General features: G+C 32.4%; 1 protein-coding gene across 2 annotated transcripts in view; it reads left to right on the forward strand.

The window, feature by feature from the left end:
* The window catches only part of DYNC2H1 (dynein cytoplasmic 2 heavy chain 1), a 352,433-nt gene that overhangs the window by 62,992 nt on the left and 270,127 nt on the right, over positions 1-19,314 (forward strand). For both annotated transcript variants that reach the window (XM_023208014.3, XM_023208015.3), the window contains exons 39-47: positions 909-1,116; positions 3,604-3,733; positions 7,020-7,175; positions 8,365-8,624; positions 9,472-9,718; positions 10,628-10,779; positions 11,808-11,952; positions 13,663-13,765; positions 14,241-14,408. In XM_023208014.3, the coding sequence (XP_023063782.2) occupies positions 909-1,116; positions 3,604-3,733; positions 7,020-7,175; positions 8,365-8,624; positions 9,472-9,718; positions 10,628-10,779; positions 11,808-11,952; positions 13,663-13,765; positions 14,241-14,408 (1,569 nt within the window). The remainder of the gene's footprint in view (positions 1-908; positions 1,117-3,603; positions 3,734-7,019; positions 7,176-8,364; positions 8,625-9,471; positions 9,719-10,627; positions 10,780-11,807; positions 11,953-13,662; positions 13,766-14,240; positions 14,409-19,314) is intronic.

The raw sequence follows: 19,314 nt of genomic DNA on the forward strand, positions 1-19,314 counted from the left end.
CCTGAGAAATAAACAAGTTGACAGATTTTTGTATGGGGTTAAAACTGATGTGTATGAACAGTATTAACTCATTAGTTTGAATAAAGTATTTTGAATACTTTTGAAAATTTAAGTGGTAAAACTGCAGATTTCCTGGTCTAAATTTGTTGACTTGGTTTTTTAAGAGAATTTTTGGCTGGAATCAGAGGAGATTCCCTACTTTTTGCCAGGTTATAATTTAATTAATAATTATTTTTCTAAGGCAGTAAGTGAAAGCATTGGAAGGGATTTTCAATGTAGTCTTTTCTTTATCTGTATAATACCACATTAAGTAAAGGCCAGTTATTACCTTCATGTATTTCTCACACTTTTATCAGTGAAATTTTCCTCTTTGAATTGTTTCAAAGGTCCAAGTATAGTATTAACCACTCCCATGTTAGGAAAGCTGGACAAAAAAGGTTTAACCCTGGAAAGACTAGGTATACAATTGGTCACTACTTTTCCCCCTTTGAGGTCACCTTTTTATATGTCAAGAAAATTTGACAGTGGTAAACTTTTTATTTCTCATGCAAGGCACTGGAAATTGGATTTTTCTGTATTTTCTAAAAGATATACAACAGAGCAAGCCTTTGTACATTCTCATGACATAGTAGAAGACAAAAGTCTGAAGAATATCTTGTGGGAATAAAAATACTTAAGCCTTAAATTTTTTTAAGTGAAATTGCCTATTTTGTATGTTTATAGATACAGTATTAATACATGATATATATCTGAGTCTTTGGCCAACTGAGCCAGGATTGCCTGTGTGTTCTCCAGCATATTTATAGTACAAATTCATATGAAAATTAAGAATTGATTTAGTCCTTATTTTTAATTATTATCACAGCATATGTTTTTATTTTATCTCTACTGTTTTGATTTGAATATAGATGTCAGCTCATGGATAATCTGTGATGGTGATATTGACCCTGAATGGATAGAGTCTCTGAATTCTGTTCTGGATGACAATCGACTACTCACTATGCCCAGTGGAGAAAGGATTCAGTTCGGCCCAAATGTTAACTTTGTATTTGAAACTCATGATTTAAGTTGTGCCTCACCAGCCACAATATCTAGAATGGGAATGATCTTTCTTAGGTAAGCCATAGATTATTTATATACATTATATTAGAATATTCTTCTTTTACTATCCTGGCTTCATATTAAGTAAAGTAAGTGTGGTGTGAATAATGAATAAATATTTTTCCCATTTATGATTAACTTCTTTTTTGTTAGGTTTTAATTAATTCAGAGAGTTCCTGTTTTATTACAAAATTGAATTATTTTAGCAGTTTTAGTTATATCACAATTATGAAATAATTATTATTTTGGTTTAAATGAAACAGCAAGAAAATTTGTTCTCTTTATTATTTTGTTGAGGTATTTTGATTGAGTTCAGAGAAGTGAACATATTAATTATGAGCTAGAGGCTAATAATTTAGAGCTGAGTAGCAATATTTTAATTATAGAATTTAATTAATTTAATCTATTTAATTTTAGATTCATAGAATTTTAGGGCTAACTCAGGTTTTGTAGGTCCTTAGACCCAGTCTTTTCATTTTACAAATTGAATACCTCATTATTTAATATTTTTTTTTTCTTCAGTGTATTTGGAAGAGGCCTCAAGACTGAAAATGAATAATAAACCAATTTTAGATATCATGTAAAATAGTCACATACCAGAGCATGGACATTTGCACCAATTTTATTTTTGAAAATTAGTAATATCATAAGTAAGAAACTTTTATTTAACTTTTCCAATTGGTTATTTATCATCCTGTATAGCATTTAATTTTTTTAGGACTATTTAAAGTCATTTTAGGTGTTGTATGGCACATGACAATGTAATAAAGTTGGTTCAAATCATGTTTTGAAATTATTTAGTTGCTTACTTCTTTGACAGTATTGTAGGAAACATTTACTTTAAATTAGCCAGAAACTTCAATTGATATTTTGAGGTATTATTAAACGATAATATAATTTTGGGTTTACAGCTTTCATAGCCGCATTGACACACAATTTATCATATTTATTAGTTGTGTTCTTATAATCTTGTGAGAAAAATAGAATAAAGGTAAGTTTTTGGTTAAATTTTAAAGTACTTGTTAAATATTATATATATGGTATTAAACTATGCACCTTAGGATAGAGAGAGCTAGAAAGGAGTAAAACTAATGTTTATAGAGAGCTTACCTCTTTGGAAAATACTTTCACATAGAGGAGGCAAAATAAACCAACATTTATAAGAGATGGAATATAAGTGAACTAAGCAGTAAGTAGAATACTATACATATTTAGCAGAAAAAAAGACCACATATTGCTGTAGAGGAGTTGAAAGTTGTTGGTGAATCAGGTATTGTGAAAGGCATAATGAATGTATATGATTTCATGTAAAATACAAATACATATTAACTGTTTTGTTGCTATGTGTTCAGCTTATATCTTAGTTTTAGGCTTCATTTTTATTCCTTTAGCAGATATTTGTTGAGCACTTGCTGTGTGTCCAAATGTGGACCTTTTAATACTGAAATGAATGTTGTTATTAATGATGCTGGGACTGCTGGTATGAAGCAGGGTTGTGTTGGATAAACCAAGACATATAGTCTCATAGACATTGAGATAATACCATTGGTAAGAAACTCTTTATTCTGAAGGAGCCTACTTTGGGCTAATCTAATGTTATTTAATTATTAACCTCTTTGATGTTTCAGTTTTTTTTTCATATTAGACTGGATAGAAAATGTGAGAGCAGAGATTCAAGGCATCAGTGTCATTTGTTAATTGCTGTGAAACAATGGTAGAATATACGAAAAAATGACAAAAACCATGAGCTCTTGTCAATTCTATAATAATATAAATTATTTTTACTATAATTTTTTATAATTATGTAAGGTATAATTTTGAATAAGATGTGAATATTATTTCACCAATTGGATTTTGGTGAAATAATTGGATTTTGCCCAGATAATGATGTGCTTTGCTAAAGGATTTATAGTTTGCTTTAGGAAGATCTTTAAATTTTAATAGTGGCATGGGAATTTAGGTAGTTGGATTTTTATAGGATAGAGAAAAATATTTCTAAAGATCTGTATTACAGTTTAGATCAGTGCGTTTTAAACTGTAATGTGCATTTGAATCATTGAGGGATCTTATTAAAATGAAGTTTTTTGCTTTAGTATGTCTGGAGAGGGATTTGGGATTTTACATTTCTAATAAACAGACCACTCAGAGTAGGAATGGTTTAGACCACTGCAGGCTATGTAGAGCCTATGTAGAGTAGGTTGTGTAGATATATAATTCTTACTTAGTTTATATTTATAATAAAATAGATGAAATTTGTTTTATAGAAAATGACATATATGTATATATGCCTATATACATGTGTGTTTGTATATATTATATGTGTGTATACACACACAGATGTAACTGTTATTCACACATACACATAGTAAAGTAACTAAAGCCACCTGTTGTATGCTAGCAGACAAAATATACGTGTAGAATAATGTTTATTGGAGCAGAAATTTATTTTAAGGTAAATTGATAATTTCTTCCTAAATAATTTATTTGTCTAATCTGTTTCAGTGATGAAGAGACAGATCTTAATTCTCTGATAAAATCTTGGTTGAGGAATCAGCCCGCCGAATATAGAAATAATCTTGAAAATTGGATTGGAGATTATTTTGAAAAGGCTTTACAATGGGTTTTAAAGCAGGTAAATTAACCATAATATTTCATAATTAATCAAGGTGAGAAGTATGATTAAGAGTGATCCTTATTTTAACTGCTTTGTGGTAGAACTCTGCTGGAATGTGGGGGTGAGATGAGAAGAGGATTTTGTCACTGTTACTCCTCTATATCTCTTAGCATAACTATTGTATCTCTTAGCATAACCTTTTATTGTATTAGTCTTAACACATTTTACTTCTTTCATAATACTTCACACTGCTTACCTAAAAATCTTGATTACTAGAATGTCTTTCTAATTTTTACTAGCAAAAACCATCTTGCTGCCACTTTTTACTGATATGCCAGTAAATACCTATATATATGACATATGTATATATGATATATAGGTATTGATAGACATATGTACACCTATATATACACACCTATATATACCAATAAATACCTATATGTAATATATATCCATATATCACATATATGCAATAAATATCCATATATCCACATATATGTGACATATATCCATATAGCCACATATATGTGATCTATAGATCCATATATCCACATGTATGGATCTATAGGTCCATATATCCACATGTATGCGATCCATAGGTCCATATATCCACATGTATGTGATCCATAGGTCCATATATCCCATATATCCCATATATCATGTGATATATAATATATGATATATGTATATATCACATGTATGTGGTATATGTATATATCGTATGTATATGGTATATGTATATATCATATATGATATATATGAGGTTAAAAACAATGTGAAGTTAACACTAAAGTAGAAAAGGGATGAATTATTTGCAATAATGCAAACATTTGTTTATGTTTAAAGAAAACGTTGACCATCTAGCATATGTGAAGCATAATACAAGAGAGACTTTGAGAGGTGAAGATTAACAAGATAATTCCTTTCCTTGAGAAGGGTTTATCTAATGGAGGAAAATGACATGCAAACAGATAATCACAATTCAGCAGGATGAAGAGAATATTGCTGTCATTTAGAAGAGGTTTAAAAGGAGATCACATTTGATTTTGAATTTGAAATGTGAAAAAAGTTTAGCATGCAAAGAAGACCATGGAAGATGTTCAGATATTCTACATGTTTATGCCATTGCTTTTATGAAAAATGAAAACATATACAAAATAGAAGATATAAATAGCAGTGAGTTTTTTGAAAGTATCTGATTGTGAATCTGAACTTGATTTAGAGGTCAATACTTTGGGATTGAACAAGATATAGAGAAATGATAGTTTGTTTTGGTTTTCTCAGCCTTTTTCTCTTCTAACTTTGTAAGAATGAAAAATGGAGGAATAGAGATTTGTGAGGAAGTGATGCAAGTGAGGTAGATTTTCCTGGAGGCCTAGGAAAGAGAACACTCCCATTAGCTCCTAGTCTGACTGAGTTGTCTCCTCCTTTGTGCTTCTGTAGCAACATACAGCATCTACCAACTATATTATAATTGTCTGCTTACATTAAACTTTAAGCACCTTGAAGGCAAGGACCAAGCTTATCACACTCTTCATGTGTCCCCAGAACCAAGTATGATGTTAAGAGATAGCAAGTGAATGATAGTATTGTGCTTAATTATATACCTGATGCCTACATTGTGACACCTTTTCATTAGATATGTTATTTCATTAGTATAAAACATTCAGAGCCTAACAACGCTTTCCAATGCAGATACTTTGAGGTAATCTGTTCATAGATGTGTGAATGTTAGAATAGAAGTATCATATTAGATGAAATGTATTTATGTATATATAGGGGTTTGTGACTGTAGAAATGACAACATGATAAGATTATTAAATAATAGAGTGAATACCAAAGATTCGGTTAGGAAAAAAAATGGCTTATGTTTTGAGGTCACATCGCTGTTTGTTTGTTTGTTTTATTTAAAGTGTTAAGGGTTCTTTTCTTTTTATCCTGTATTTTGTTCACCATGCACAGGCTCCGAGGTATACCACAATGAATTCTCTAGTCAAATGCTGAAATTGTATTTATAACTAGAACTTTGCTTTCTTCCTTTTTCTCTTCTTCAGCCTATGGGGTAAATCTTTGCTTTCTTTTATTAATTCAGCAAATAAGAAAATATAGAAGAAAATATGTACGTTTCCTTTATCTCACCTTTAAAATCTGGAACTCTTAGCCTGAGTCTATCTAGATTTCTTTGTTTCTTCTCCCTTCTTCCTGCTCTTCCTCCCATTTCTTCTTTCTCCCAAAAATATTTACTTTTTAAGCAGAGGGATCCTTTTAAAATGTAAACTGGGTCATTTTACTGTATTATAAAAAACATATTAAAGACAAGGCAAATAAGGTTTTTACTCCTTACCATGTCTGATAAATTCTGCACTCTGGCCCTTGCCTATTTCTCTGACTTAAAACACTGTTTCTTTGCTTACTTAGGCATAACTTCTTTTTAGTTCCTTAACTGTGATGTTTTTCTTTGCATGTGCTATGTTCTCTGCATAAGCTCATCCTTCAGTCTTAGCTTAAATGTCACTTTTTTTTAAAAGAAGTCGTGAGCCATCAATCTGAGTTACTGTTTCTGACAATATTCTGTACTGCTGCCCTGTAGCTCTTACCACAATTTGTTAACCATTTCCTGTACTATGCTTGAGCTCCATGAAGACAAGGACTCTGTTTATTCCAGCTTTTAACAAAACAAAACAAAAACAAACCTAGCACCACATACAGATCCTAATGCATGATTGGTTCTCAGTAAATATTTGTGGAAAGACTGAGAGTCATATTTTTCTTTAACCTCTAACACTTACCAGGTGCCCCAGAGGGGCCTACAGATCAAACCATCTACACAGCACTTAAGTCCAGAAGTTCTATTTAAAAATTCTCTCAGAGAAAGCTCCATATGGTTTTTCATTTATGTCTGCTTTTACTAACCTTTCTTTTCTAGTGCCATCAATCTAGCTCTTGCCTCTTATTTTCTTTTTATCAGCAAGAGGAAATGAACATCTATTCTTTTTGGAACAATGCTCACTAACTTACCTTTTTTAAAAAATATTCTTCAGGTTTAGGAAGTAAATAAACCATGTATCTATATGAGGACTGTAGCACTGATAGCTAGAAATACACAATTGTACTTTCATGATTACTTTTTATTTTCAAAGTGTATACAAAAATTAAATGAAATCCAAATTTTCTACAGTTTGAATAGTGGAGCGAGTTTAAAAATGGTTATTGAAAAGATGTGTGAACATCAGTCTGTATGGTTCTGTGTTTACTGGTTAATCTTTGCCTTTTGTCTGTCTGTATCATGGATTTTAATCAACAGAATGACTATGTGCTAGAAACAAGTTTGGTTGGGACTGTGATGAATGGTTTGTCACATCTACATGGTTGCAGAGATCATGACGAATTTGTTATTAATCTCATAAGGGGACTTGGTGGAAATCTGAATATGAAATCACGTTTGGAATTTACCAAAGAGGTAATGCATATTTATAGCCTATATTTAGTCAAAACTTTAACTTTTCATTAACTCTTACCTGCCAAAATACAATAATTTGTAACTATAGATAGGGAACGTTTAAAATTTGAAATTATGTATTCAATTGAGTAATAATGTATTTATATGTGTGTATATATATTTTCTCCTTTGAGTTATTTTATGATGTTTGATGATATTCTTAACATTTTATAAAATAATGTTCCATAAGTTAAAGTTTGGACCATATCTTTAAGTTAGACATTTTTGAACCTACTTATCTATATTAATACTTATTTCATTCATTTAAAATGTTAGAATAGTTTAGTTTTTGTCATCCTTTTAACCAGAGCAGTTCTAGGAATTAGGGAATACTAGGATGAATTAATTATTAATAAATATTTTCTTTAATATATGTTAAAGTTGTATTACAGCCTAGTTGTTTATAAAGCTGAATTCTAAATAATAAGGGATTTTTTTTCCTTTTGGCCTCAGCTGAGATTACTGGACATTTACTCCTTTGGGTTGGCTCTAACATTATGTTTCAGCCTTTTTTCTCATTTGACTGCTTCTTGGTTGGTGTCACCTACTGCTTTCTCTATTCCGTTTCCCTTTCTGTGACTGTCCTGTTGCCTCTGTTGCCAGATGTTTTTCATCGTTACCACTCAGTGCCATACTATATGCTGCTTTTAAGCACATACTCTCTTGTCAAAGTTCAGAATAAATGTATTGAAGAGTAGCATTAAGGGCTGACTCTGCTTTATATCTGCATAGATAACAGTTTTCAGTATTAAAAAGAAGAATAGCAGGTGGAGAGCAGTGGTAGTGACACTGTAATGGACAGTACCAGAATATGGTAGAAATGAAGGGCTTTAGGATTTCTGCATTCTATAATTTGTGATTTAATGTTAATAAGAACTCCATTAAAATGGAATGTATTTATACCTTAGTGTATAAATAAATATCCAGTAAGTCATTATCTCCTATATATACTTTTATTTACTTGCATAAATGATCATTTAGAGAAAAATATTTGAGATAAAATGTTACATTAATGATAAAATGGGTATAGTGTCTATAAACTTTTCTTGGAACTAAGATGATTTACTTTTGGGATATTTACTTGGAATAATTTAAGAATGTCACACACTCTGGGGTATGTGAAAACTTATCACAATTTTTTTCTCTTAAGGTTTTTCACTGGGCACGAGAATCTCCTCCAGACTTTCACAAACCAATGGATACCTACTATGATGCTACTAGAGGTCGATTAGCAACATATGCGCTTAAGAAGCCAGAAAACTTGACTGCTGATGATTTCAGTAATGGCTTAACTCTTCCAGTCATTCAGACTCCTGACATGCAACGAAGTCTAGATTATTTCAAACCATGGTTAAGTTCTGATACTAAACAGCCCTTCATTCTGGTAGGACCAGAAGGATGTGGCAAAGGGTAAGAAAAATATTGGCAAAGGTATATGTTGTGGATTTATTCCTGCCACCCCTAATTGATTTAATGGCTTTTGTTATGTTTCTTTTGATTAAAGTAGCATTTAAATTTTCATGGAAGATTCATTTTATTTTCATTACTTGTAAAAATAAGAACTATGAGGAATAGTGTATCCTTTTCTTTGCCAGATTATGTGATTTCTACTGGAAAGACAGCAATCTGAGAAGATGCTCTTAAAAATAATCCATCCATATAATACAGCAAAAAAAAAAAAAAAAAAAAAGAATACCTTAGGTATACTCACATACCATTTGCTTTAGTTATAAAATTTAAAATTTGTAGTTAGATCTCTATGCAAAAGTAGCTTTTAATTCAGTGGATTTCAGCCTAGTTTTAGTGCATATGGAGCATAGTCTCCTGAAATAAAGGAAACATGGTTTATTATTTTCATATTTCTAGTGGGGGAGTAGTAATTTCAAAAATTGTGTAAAATCATAGTAATTTTTTTAAAACTCATAGAACTTAAAATCTTTCCTTCAACTGTGGGGAAACAGGGTTGGTATATTTAATATATACTTTATCAAACTAGATTAATTCTGAGAACTTTGATTTTTTTTGGCTGAAAACGGTCCTCACAATGCCTTAAAACATGAATTTATGTTTTTCTAGTCTAAAAGTTAGAAAGTTACTTTGATAGTTATGGAAGCCATGTCTGTATTTACCATTTTCCCTATCATCATACACATTTTAGAAACTGAAATATTTATGAGGCAGACATTTCTTATTGAGTATAAAATGTACTTTGTTGATTGCATTTTTATCAAAGTTAGATGTCATGCATTTTTTGTAGGATGCTGCTCAGGTATGCATTTTCACAACTCCGATCCACTCAAATTGCTACAGTTCATTGTAGTGCACAAACCACTTCTCGACATCTCCTGCAGAAACTGAGCCAGACTTGTATGGTAATCAGTACTAATACTGGTCGTGTATACAGACCAAAAGACTGTGAAAGACTTGTTCTGTACTTAAAAGATATCAACCTACCCAAACTTGATAAATGGGGGACCAGTACTTTGGTAGCTTTCCTACAACAGGTAAGTCATATCCCTTGAAGTGTTTTAATCTAATTGGAAACAATTTAATTTCATTCACTTTTCTTAGAAAATATGCATTCTTCATTTGGGGCCAGTTTTATCTAGCATTTGTCATGGAAATTAAACTCCTGAAACATTTCAGTCTTGTTCCAGTTTTTCTATGATTTTCCTTTCTTTAGAAGTTAGTATTACGTCAAAATGATATATGTCAGGGGGAATAGAAACAACCTTCACTCTACATCTATTACTTGTCTTTTATTCTTAAAACAAGGAGGAAAACAAAAGCTGGACCTGGTAGTGGAGTTGGAGAAATTTTTGCTTCATGGTTTAAAGTGTGCATTCTTCTGACAGCGGTTAGACTTGGTCATGTTTTTTTTCTGGCTGCTTTAACCCATTATTCTCCATTTTTCCTATATAAGGATTTGAGATCACATATCCTGAATCAGTGTGGAATATATTTTTTCTTTATGTTCTTTACATCACATTAGAAACTTTAAATTCTTAGAGTTTATTATGATATATGTCCAAATTTAGGCTTATTATGTAACTGCAGAATATGATAAAGTATTTACAGAAAAAAACAATTTTTTTCTCATATTTTTCCTGATACTTTCATTTTCTAGGCTAATTGCTACTCGATTTATAATATCATTGGATTTTAGTGTTTATTAGAGAGGAAAGCATTGTAAACACTAGGATAATTTAGCTAACATTCATAGAACACAAAGATTTGAACAGTATTATTTTCCAGTGGTATAATAATTTCGGATACCTTTTAATCTTAAATTCTTGAGTTAGGTAAATAATGATTGCATTTAGAAACAATTGAAACTTTAGGCAAAAATATTCTTTATCATGATTAGGAAATGTTAGGTATAAAATGTTTAAAGTATATTTATTTTCAAATAGGTATTGACCTATCAAGGATTTTATGATGAAAATTTGGAATGGGTTGGTCTAGAAAATATTCAAATTGTGGCTTCTATGTCAGCTGGAGGAAGACTGGGAAGACATAAACTTACTACCAGATTTACTTCCATTGTTCGTCTTTGTTCTATAGAGTATGTATCTTTGTGTTTCAAATTTTTTTTATTTGGGAAGATATATAGTTGAATTTTATTAAAAGTATTATAGTAATACTTTAAAATTTAGAATATAAAAATGGTCAAAGTTAAGCTCTGGTATTTTTTCCTCTCCTTCTCAAAATATAGGCAATAATTTAAGGTGATACAAACTTTAATCAAAGTATCTTATTTGTGAGATGTATAACAGGAAATAAAACAAGACTATTTTGTGTGGTCTGTGTTCCAAAATGTCAGTCTCAGGAATCTGAATGGTGGATTTTAGATTTAAATATTTTATGCAGTTCATAAAACAAAAATACTATCAGATTTGTGAAGATAACAAAAAGAGAATTTGAATCTGAAAAAGGGAGAATAGATCATTTTAATGGCTGGTGGCATCACTGCTAATCATCTCCATGGTCTGTAATTGTTACAGAGACTATGGCAGTATCTCCTCTGTTTATATTTAATATACATTATATTACATTACAAATATTTGAATATGACAAAACCTTACGTGTATACTTTTGTGCTAATTGTACTCCATCAATTAATTTTTTTTTTCTAGAAATGTTCCTGCTACCAGTTAAACCATACTGAAATGTATTTTGGTTTGGTAGAAAGGGGTTGATTTTATTTGTTGTATCAGTTTTACTTTTATGGTTCTGAGGTGGATTACTGCGCTGTTACAGGCCTTGTGTAATTCAAAAATGCTTTTCAAAGGAAAAATTTCCTTTTGGTCTTTTCTAAAGATCAGTGTTTTGTAAACAATTATGTTTTAACATAATTTCTTGGGCATTCTCTAACACCTTCTGGTAGTTGACAATGGATATTTCAGGATATAATTTGGTTGAAATGAGAATGGATGGGGGCAATGAGCCTAGTCTTAGCCCCTGGGTAAGCTTTGGAGATATGTAGGTCTCAGAGCAGCACAGTTTGAAAATCACTGCTGTAACTTAACATTGAAATATTAATTTGAAATATTGATTTATTTCAGCTTTCTTCTTATATGCCCTTTTTTTTAGTTACCCAGAAAGAGAGCAGTTACAAACGATTTATGGAGCATATTTGGAACCAGTTCTACATAAAAATCTGAAGAATCATTCTATTTGGGGTTCTTCATCAAAAATTAATCTTTTAGCAGGATCTATGGTACAAGTGTATGAACAGGTAGATATGCATCTAAATTGTAGCTTTCATGTCTATTAGTATCATTCTTAAAGGTCTACTTTTAATTCTGACCTCTGTGTCGATACCCAGGCTTTACTTTCCTGTTTATTAGACTTTTCTAGTAGAGAGTAACTCTATGAAGACAGGTGCTGTGTGTGCCTTATTCACTCTTGTATCCATGGCACAATTTCTAATAGGCACTCAATGTTTGTTGAATGAATGAACTTGTGGTAGATGGTTATTCTGCTGTCAGCTCAAATTTAGCATATTTAGAATTGAGTTTATCTGCTTTCCCAAAACAGATCTTTTTCCTGACTTCTATCAGTTTGTGTCTTCCAGGCTTCAAACCTGCCAGTAGTCTTTGATGTTTCTTTTTTTCTTCCTGACTGGGAGGAAATGTCTAAAGTATTCTCCCTAGACAAAATGGGGAAGATAGTTGAAAGTAGGCATTGAGGATGCACAAAACATTTGCTGAGCACCTTTTCTTGCCAGTGATAGTCCTAGGGATGTAAAGATGACTTAGTTTCTTTTTACTGAAAGTTCACAGTCCAATGAGGGACTGAGTCATATAAATAAACGATTAATACAGTGTAATAAATGTAGCAGTAATGGTATGTCTAACTTACAGAGATAGCACAGAGGAGAAGTAAATAACTTTGTTGTATGTGGTAGTTGTTAAGGAGGAGGTAAAGTTTGATCTGAGTTTTGAAAAATTAATAGAAATTCACCAAGTAGCTGGAGATGAAAGAATGTCTTCTCAGATAAAGGGAATAGCATGTACAAGTTATGGACATATTTGTGGAAGATGCTTTTTATAATGGAGTAGAAGTAGGGATAGATAAGTTTGAAAGCAAGAAATTCCTTTTTTTTAAAAAAAAAATAAAGATGTTAGGTAGTCAAGATCAGAATAAGAGTAATGGCTCTGTCCATAGAGAGGAAGGGACAGGCTTTTTACTGGCTGGTTGTATATTGAAGAGATATACTTTGATTTGTTCAGTGACTTCTTGAACATAAATTGTTTTAATGGTTCCCAGCATTAAAAAATGGATCTTACCTAGACCTGCAAGTACCTTGGAATTGCTACCATCATATTTAAAGGTTAGATTTGTTTTTATTGAATTATCATGTTCAGCAGGGCTTTTTAGCCTTTTTTTTTTTTTATGGCCATCTGTTGAAGCCTATGAACCCTGCTTAGAATATGTATGTGTGTGTGTGTGTGTGTGTATATATATATATATTTTTTGTTTGTTTTTGAGATGAAGTCTCACTTTGTTGCCCAGGTTGGAGTGCAGTGGCATGATCTCAGCTCACTGCAACCTCCACCTCCTTGGTTCAAGTGATTCTTCTGCCTTAGCCTCCCGAGTAGCTGGGACTACAAGCGTGTGCCACCACGCCTGGCCAATTTTTGTATTTTTAATAGAGACGGGCTTTCACCACATTGGCCAGGCTGGTCTTGAATTTCTCACCTCGTGATCTGCTCGCCTCAGCCTCTGAAAGTGCTGGGATTACAGGCATGAGCCACTGCGCCTGGCCAGAATAATGTTTTTAAGTGCATAAAATATAAAGATAATGAGGTCAATTATATTGAAATCCAGTTCCATCTACGGGTAGAAATTAGTATTCCTCTGAGTCTAAGGAGACTGACAAATTTATAACATGATTTTATATTTAAGACATTAGAAAGATTGTTTACTGTATTTTCTTTTTCAGGTGCGAGCCAAATTTACAGTTGATGATTATAGTCACTATTTCTTTACTCCTTGCATTCTTACCCAATGGGTTCTTGGCTTATTTAGATATGATTTAGAAGAAGGTGAGTTTTGCTCGTGTGTATCTGTGTGTGTGTGTGTGTGTGCATGCACATTTATTCTGTAGATTGTATTTGTAATAGATAAATGAGTATTATATCACAAATTATATTATTAAATAGAACTATTATTATTAAAATTATTATATTTCTTCTTCCAAACTATATATGATTGTCACTATTAAAACTTCCTATTGGGAAAAATGAAATCATTATATTTGAGGCAAAGTGTATTTAGTATGCTTTCTGGAATTGTTTTTATTGAACAACTAGAGATGATAGTATTTAATGTTACCTTTAAGTAATCACAAACATGTACCGAGTTGTTAACAACATGAATTTTAACTTTTTTTCCTTTCTTCCATTTATCTGATGCCAAAATTACGGTATGTAGATGCCTGCTATTTCTTTCTAATATTATGTTAAACAGATTATTTAAAAATCATTATATTACAATTAAATAAAATTTTGCCTTTTCTAGGATCCTCAAACCATCCACTAGATTATGTGTTAGAAATTGTAGCGTATGAAGCACGGCGCTTATTTCGTGACAAAATTGTTGGTGCAAAGGAACTTCATTTATTTGACATCATTTTAACATCAGTGTTTCAAGGAGATTGGGGCTCAGATGTATTAGACAATATGTCAGGTAATGTAATAGAGCTTATGCAAATATATAACTGTTACAAGGATTTTAGAAATATTTTTCTTACCCATAGCATGATTTTATAGGTCTAAACAAATAAACACTTTGAATAATTTTAATATTATTTTTTCCATAAGGTACTCTTCAGTCTTTTTTGCTGGATTTCAGTAATCATGTTTTAAACAAAATATAATGGCAATAATTTTTTTCTTAGAAAAAAGGAGTTCAGGCCATTGTGTTTTACATTGGCAATGCAAGATTATTTTAATAAAAGTTTTTTTTTGAAAAACAGTTACATGTATATAAAACGTGAAGATCATTGGGAAAATTCATATTTGATTGTAATGACCTTTTGCCTAAGAGCAATGGCCATTCTTATTCCTGTCACTACCTATAATGTCATTAGCATAGAACTTACATATGCTTGTTACTATCTTCATCTATTGTTATTGTAAAGAAAGCATAATACCATTCAGTCAAAGCTGCTGTGTTGCATTTGCAATGATTACTGTTTAATAACCAATTTGTATTTTGAAAACTACTGTGGGAATAATGTATGTAATATGAAAGTCATCCTTGTGAGAGGGTCTTTTGTTAAAAGAAGATTGCAATATGGAAATATTTCCTAATAAAACTGCTGTCAGGCCACAAAATGTGCTTAGTTTTTCAGAGGATAAAGCTAGGCTTCAAAAATATTTTATATAATAAATATATTTTATACAATTACTTTTAATGGCAAAACCACGTTACTTCTGCACCAACATATACATTTGGTATATTGTACATTTCTAGATTTGATATTGGTCTAAGATCCATGAGTACCTATCCTAAAGGGAACTTTGAAGGTGGGAAAGATGTTTAAATTGACAAAAGGAATTTTCTAGGTGCTCCCGAGTTTTTGAATCAGGAAATGGGTTCAAGAGAAACTTCAAGAAGGATGAAATGCTGAGAGAAGTCTGATCATATTAATAGTTCAGAATTTGCTTGACTTAGAGTGATGGTTTATGTCATTACGACTTGTAGCTTGCATGGCTTAGTGTGGAGAGGCTTAGGTTCTTAAATGGTGCCGTCTTTCTCTGTCTGAAAATTGAGTCAGTAGTGTCTCTTTTTGCAAAGAAAGTGGCAAATCCTTTGGGCATAAGATAGTATTGGCACCTAATTGGGTGTCTGAATCCTCTGAAAAGATTGGTATCTTTCAGAGTCTCCTATGTAAGACTCAATAAATAAAATATGTCTCTTTTTTTGGTATTTTTCTCTTCAGTGAAGGATTTTCTTTTTTCTTTTTTTTTGAGACAGAGTTTCATTCTTGTTGCCCAGTCTGGAGTGCAATAGCCCGATCTCAGCCCACTGCTCCCTCTGCCTCCCAGGTTCAAGTGATTTTCCTGCCTCAGCCTCCTGAGTAGCTGGTATTACAGGCATGTGCCACCATGCCCGACTAATTTTGTGTGTTTTTTAGTAGAGATGGGGCTTCTCCATGTTGGTCAGGCTGGTCTCGAACTCCCGACCTCAGGTGATCTGCCCACCTCAGCCTCCCAAAGTACTGGGATTACAGGTGTAAGCCACCACACCAGTCGAGTTTTCTTTTTAAAAAATACAGGTTTGACATATGTTACATCCAGTCATATAGGATTTTCACATATTGAAAGATTAGCTTATTAAGAAAAATGTAATCTTGGAGGCATAAAAATAAACTAGATACGTTCTTGTCCTTAAGAAGATTGTAATCTAATGGCAGAAACAGATATAAAAATCTTTGCTTACAATGATAACTATTGCTAGTGTGATTAGATACCACAAATGTTTGTGGAAGTAGATGGTTAAAATGATAATGACAGTGGAGTATGGAATGTTTTATAATTAATATAACTTTTCTGAATATGTTTGAGATAAATGCTGGATAGTAGGGTTCTAGAAGAGGTGCAGAATAATTCTGCTTTGAGGAAGTTACTTGGAACCATTTTTTAAGGTTGGTCAATTGAAGCAGTGGGAGTAAAACCTTTTTAAATTCAATTTTTTATTTTTGAGATACAGAATCACATGCAGTTATAAAAATTAATTACAGAGAGAACACATCTACCTTTTACCTGGTTTCCCTCAATGGTAATATCTGGCCAAATTATAGCACAGCATCACAGCCAGGATATTGACATTAATACAGTTTAGATACAGAACAGTTGTATCACCACAGGATCTATAATATTACCCTTTTGTAGCCATACTCACTTCTGTCCTATCTCCTGGAAACTACTAATCTGTTGTTTCTTTAATTTTGTGATTTCAAGAAAGTTATCTTGACTCAACCTATTTCTCTGGAGATACATGCCGATTGTTTTGTTTTGATAGTTCATTTCTTTTTATTGCTTTTTATTCCGTCATATGAATACACCACCATTTCTTTAACCCTTTATCTATTGAGAGACATCTGGGTTGTTTTCAGTTTTTGGCTATTAGGAATGAAGCTGCTATGAATATTCTTGTACAGGTTTTTGTGTGAACATAGATTTTTGTTTTTCTGTAATAAATGATCAGGAATGCAATTGCAGGGTTGTGTGGTACTTGCATGCTTAGTTTTTTAAGCAACTAAGAGGCTGTTTTTTATAGAGGTATTGTTCCTCATCATTGCCAGCATTTGATGGTGTTACTATTTTGTATTTTAGCCATTCATGTAAGTGTATATATGTCATGGTGGCTTTAATTTGCATTATGCTAATGGCTAGTGAAGTTGAACATCTTTTTGTGTAATATTTGCTCTCTGTATGTCCTCTTTGGTAGAATGTCTTCATGTCTTTTATCCATTTTCTAATCAGAATTTTTTTTTTTTTTTTTTTTGATGCAGAGTCTCGCTCTGTTTCTCAGGCTGGAGTGCAGTGATGCAGCCTCTGCTCACTGCAAACTCCACCTCCTGGGCTCAAGCGATTCTTCTGCCTCAGCCTCCCAAGTAGCTGGGATTACAGGCATGCACAACCTCGCCCAGCTAAATTTTGTATTTTTAGTGGAGATGCGGTTTCATCATGTTGGGTAGGCTGGTTTTGAACTCCTGACCTTAGATGATCCGCCTGCCTCGGCCTTCCAAAGTGCTGGGATTATAGGCATGAGCCACTGCGGCCGGCAGTTGGTTTGTTACTGTTGAGTTTTGAGAATATGTATATATTAGAGATACCAGTCCTTTGTTGGATATATGGTTTGCAAATATATTCTCCCTCTCAATAGGCTTGTCTCTTCATCCCCTTAACAGGGTCTTTCACAGATAAAAAGTTTTTATATAATTTTGTGAAGCCTAACCTATCATTTTTCATTGTAAGGATGTGTTGATGTCAAGTTTAAGGAGTCTGTCTAGTTGTAGATCCTGAAGATTTTCTCCTATGTTTTCACTAAAAGTTTATAGTTTTATGCTTTACATTTGAGTCAGTGGTCCATTGTGAGTCAATTTCTGTATAGTGAATGAGACTTAGGTCAGGGTTTATTTTTCTGCCTGTGGATATTTATTTGCTCCAGCATCATTTGTTGAGAAGGCTATCTTTCTGCCTGAATAGATTTTGCAGTTTTGTCAAAAATTGGTAACATGGGTCTATTTCTGGATTCTCCATTGATGTATGTATCTGTCCTTCTGCCAGTACCACACTGTCTTGATTAGCTACTATATAAGTTGTGAAACTGGTTTAGACTGATTCCTCCTACTTTAGACTTCTTTCTCAAAATTATTTTAGCTATTTCTGTTTCTTTGTCTTTTCATATAGATTTTAGAATAATATTTTCTGAATGTATAAACAATGTTGCTGAGATTCTGATACGAATTGCTTAAATCTGTATATTGGTTTGGGGAGAATTGACATCTTTTCTCTGTTGAGTCTTCCCATTTTCTCCATTTATCTAATCCCTCTATTTATTTAGATCTTTGCTTTCTTTCATCAGTGTTGTGTAGTTTTTAGCATTCAAATATTATACATGTTATGTTAGATTTATACCTAACCTATACCTAAGTTTTAAATTTATTAAAACAATTGTAAGTGCTCAAACTGTGTTTTAAAGGATGAATATAGTAAGCGAAGGATATTCCAGACAAGGGAAAAGCAGTGTGCAAAGAAATAGAGGCTTGAGAAAACTAGAGTATATAGTGCAGAGAGAGGTAGAAGATTCAAGCAATCAGTGAAGCCAGATTGTAGAGGGCCATCATTAGGAGTTTGGTGTTTTGTTTTAGGAAGTGGAAAGCTATATGTGATATTGCGGTGGTGTGGCATAATCAGGTTTTGTTTTTGTATGTGTTACCCTAGTACTAGTGAAGATGTACTTGAGGGGGGCAGAAACTTATAGCAGGGATACAAGGTAAGAGGCTACTGTAATAGTCCAAGTGAGAAATGATGAGATGTGAGGATAATAGTTCAGTTTTGTACATGTGCTTGAATGTTTGCAATCTTTTTTCATGTCATTTGGAAATCTGCATAGAGTTGATCATTGATGAGGGTAGGAATCATGTTTGTCTTACGTAATACTTAGGCAGAGAGTACCTTGTTTAAACAACAGGTGCTCAATAGGTAAGTATTTAGTGAATGAATGCATGAACTATATGTCTGTTAAGCAACTAGAAATACGGGACTAGCCTAGAACATAGGAGTTTTGCCTAAAGATAAGTAGTAGGTGAGTTTTTGGTGTATAAATAGTTGATAATTTAACTGACAAAAAAAGATTAAATGATTTGGGGAGAATTTTTAGAATTAAAAGATTAGAAGACTGAAATTGGACCTCAGGGAATATCAGTATAGAAGGGATAAAGCAGAAAACTGAAAAGGACTGGTAGTTGTGGCGTGATAAGTAGGGTTATATAGATGCAAGTGCAAAAGAAGAGGTGCACAAAAGTCATATTGGGATAATGATTGCAAAGAAGATTTAGATTTGGAGATTGTGACTGTAT

Source organism: Piliocolobus tephrosceles, chromosome 13 (assembly GCF_002776525.5).
Source record: "Piliocolobus tephrosceles isolate RC106 chromosome 13, ASM277652v3, whole genome shotgun sequence".
NCBI classification, from domain to species: domain Eukaryota; kingdom Metazoa; phylum Chordata; class Mammalia; order Primates; family Cercopithecidae; genus Piliocolobus; species Piliocolobus tephrosceles.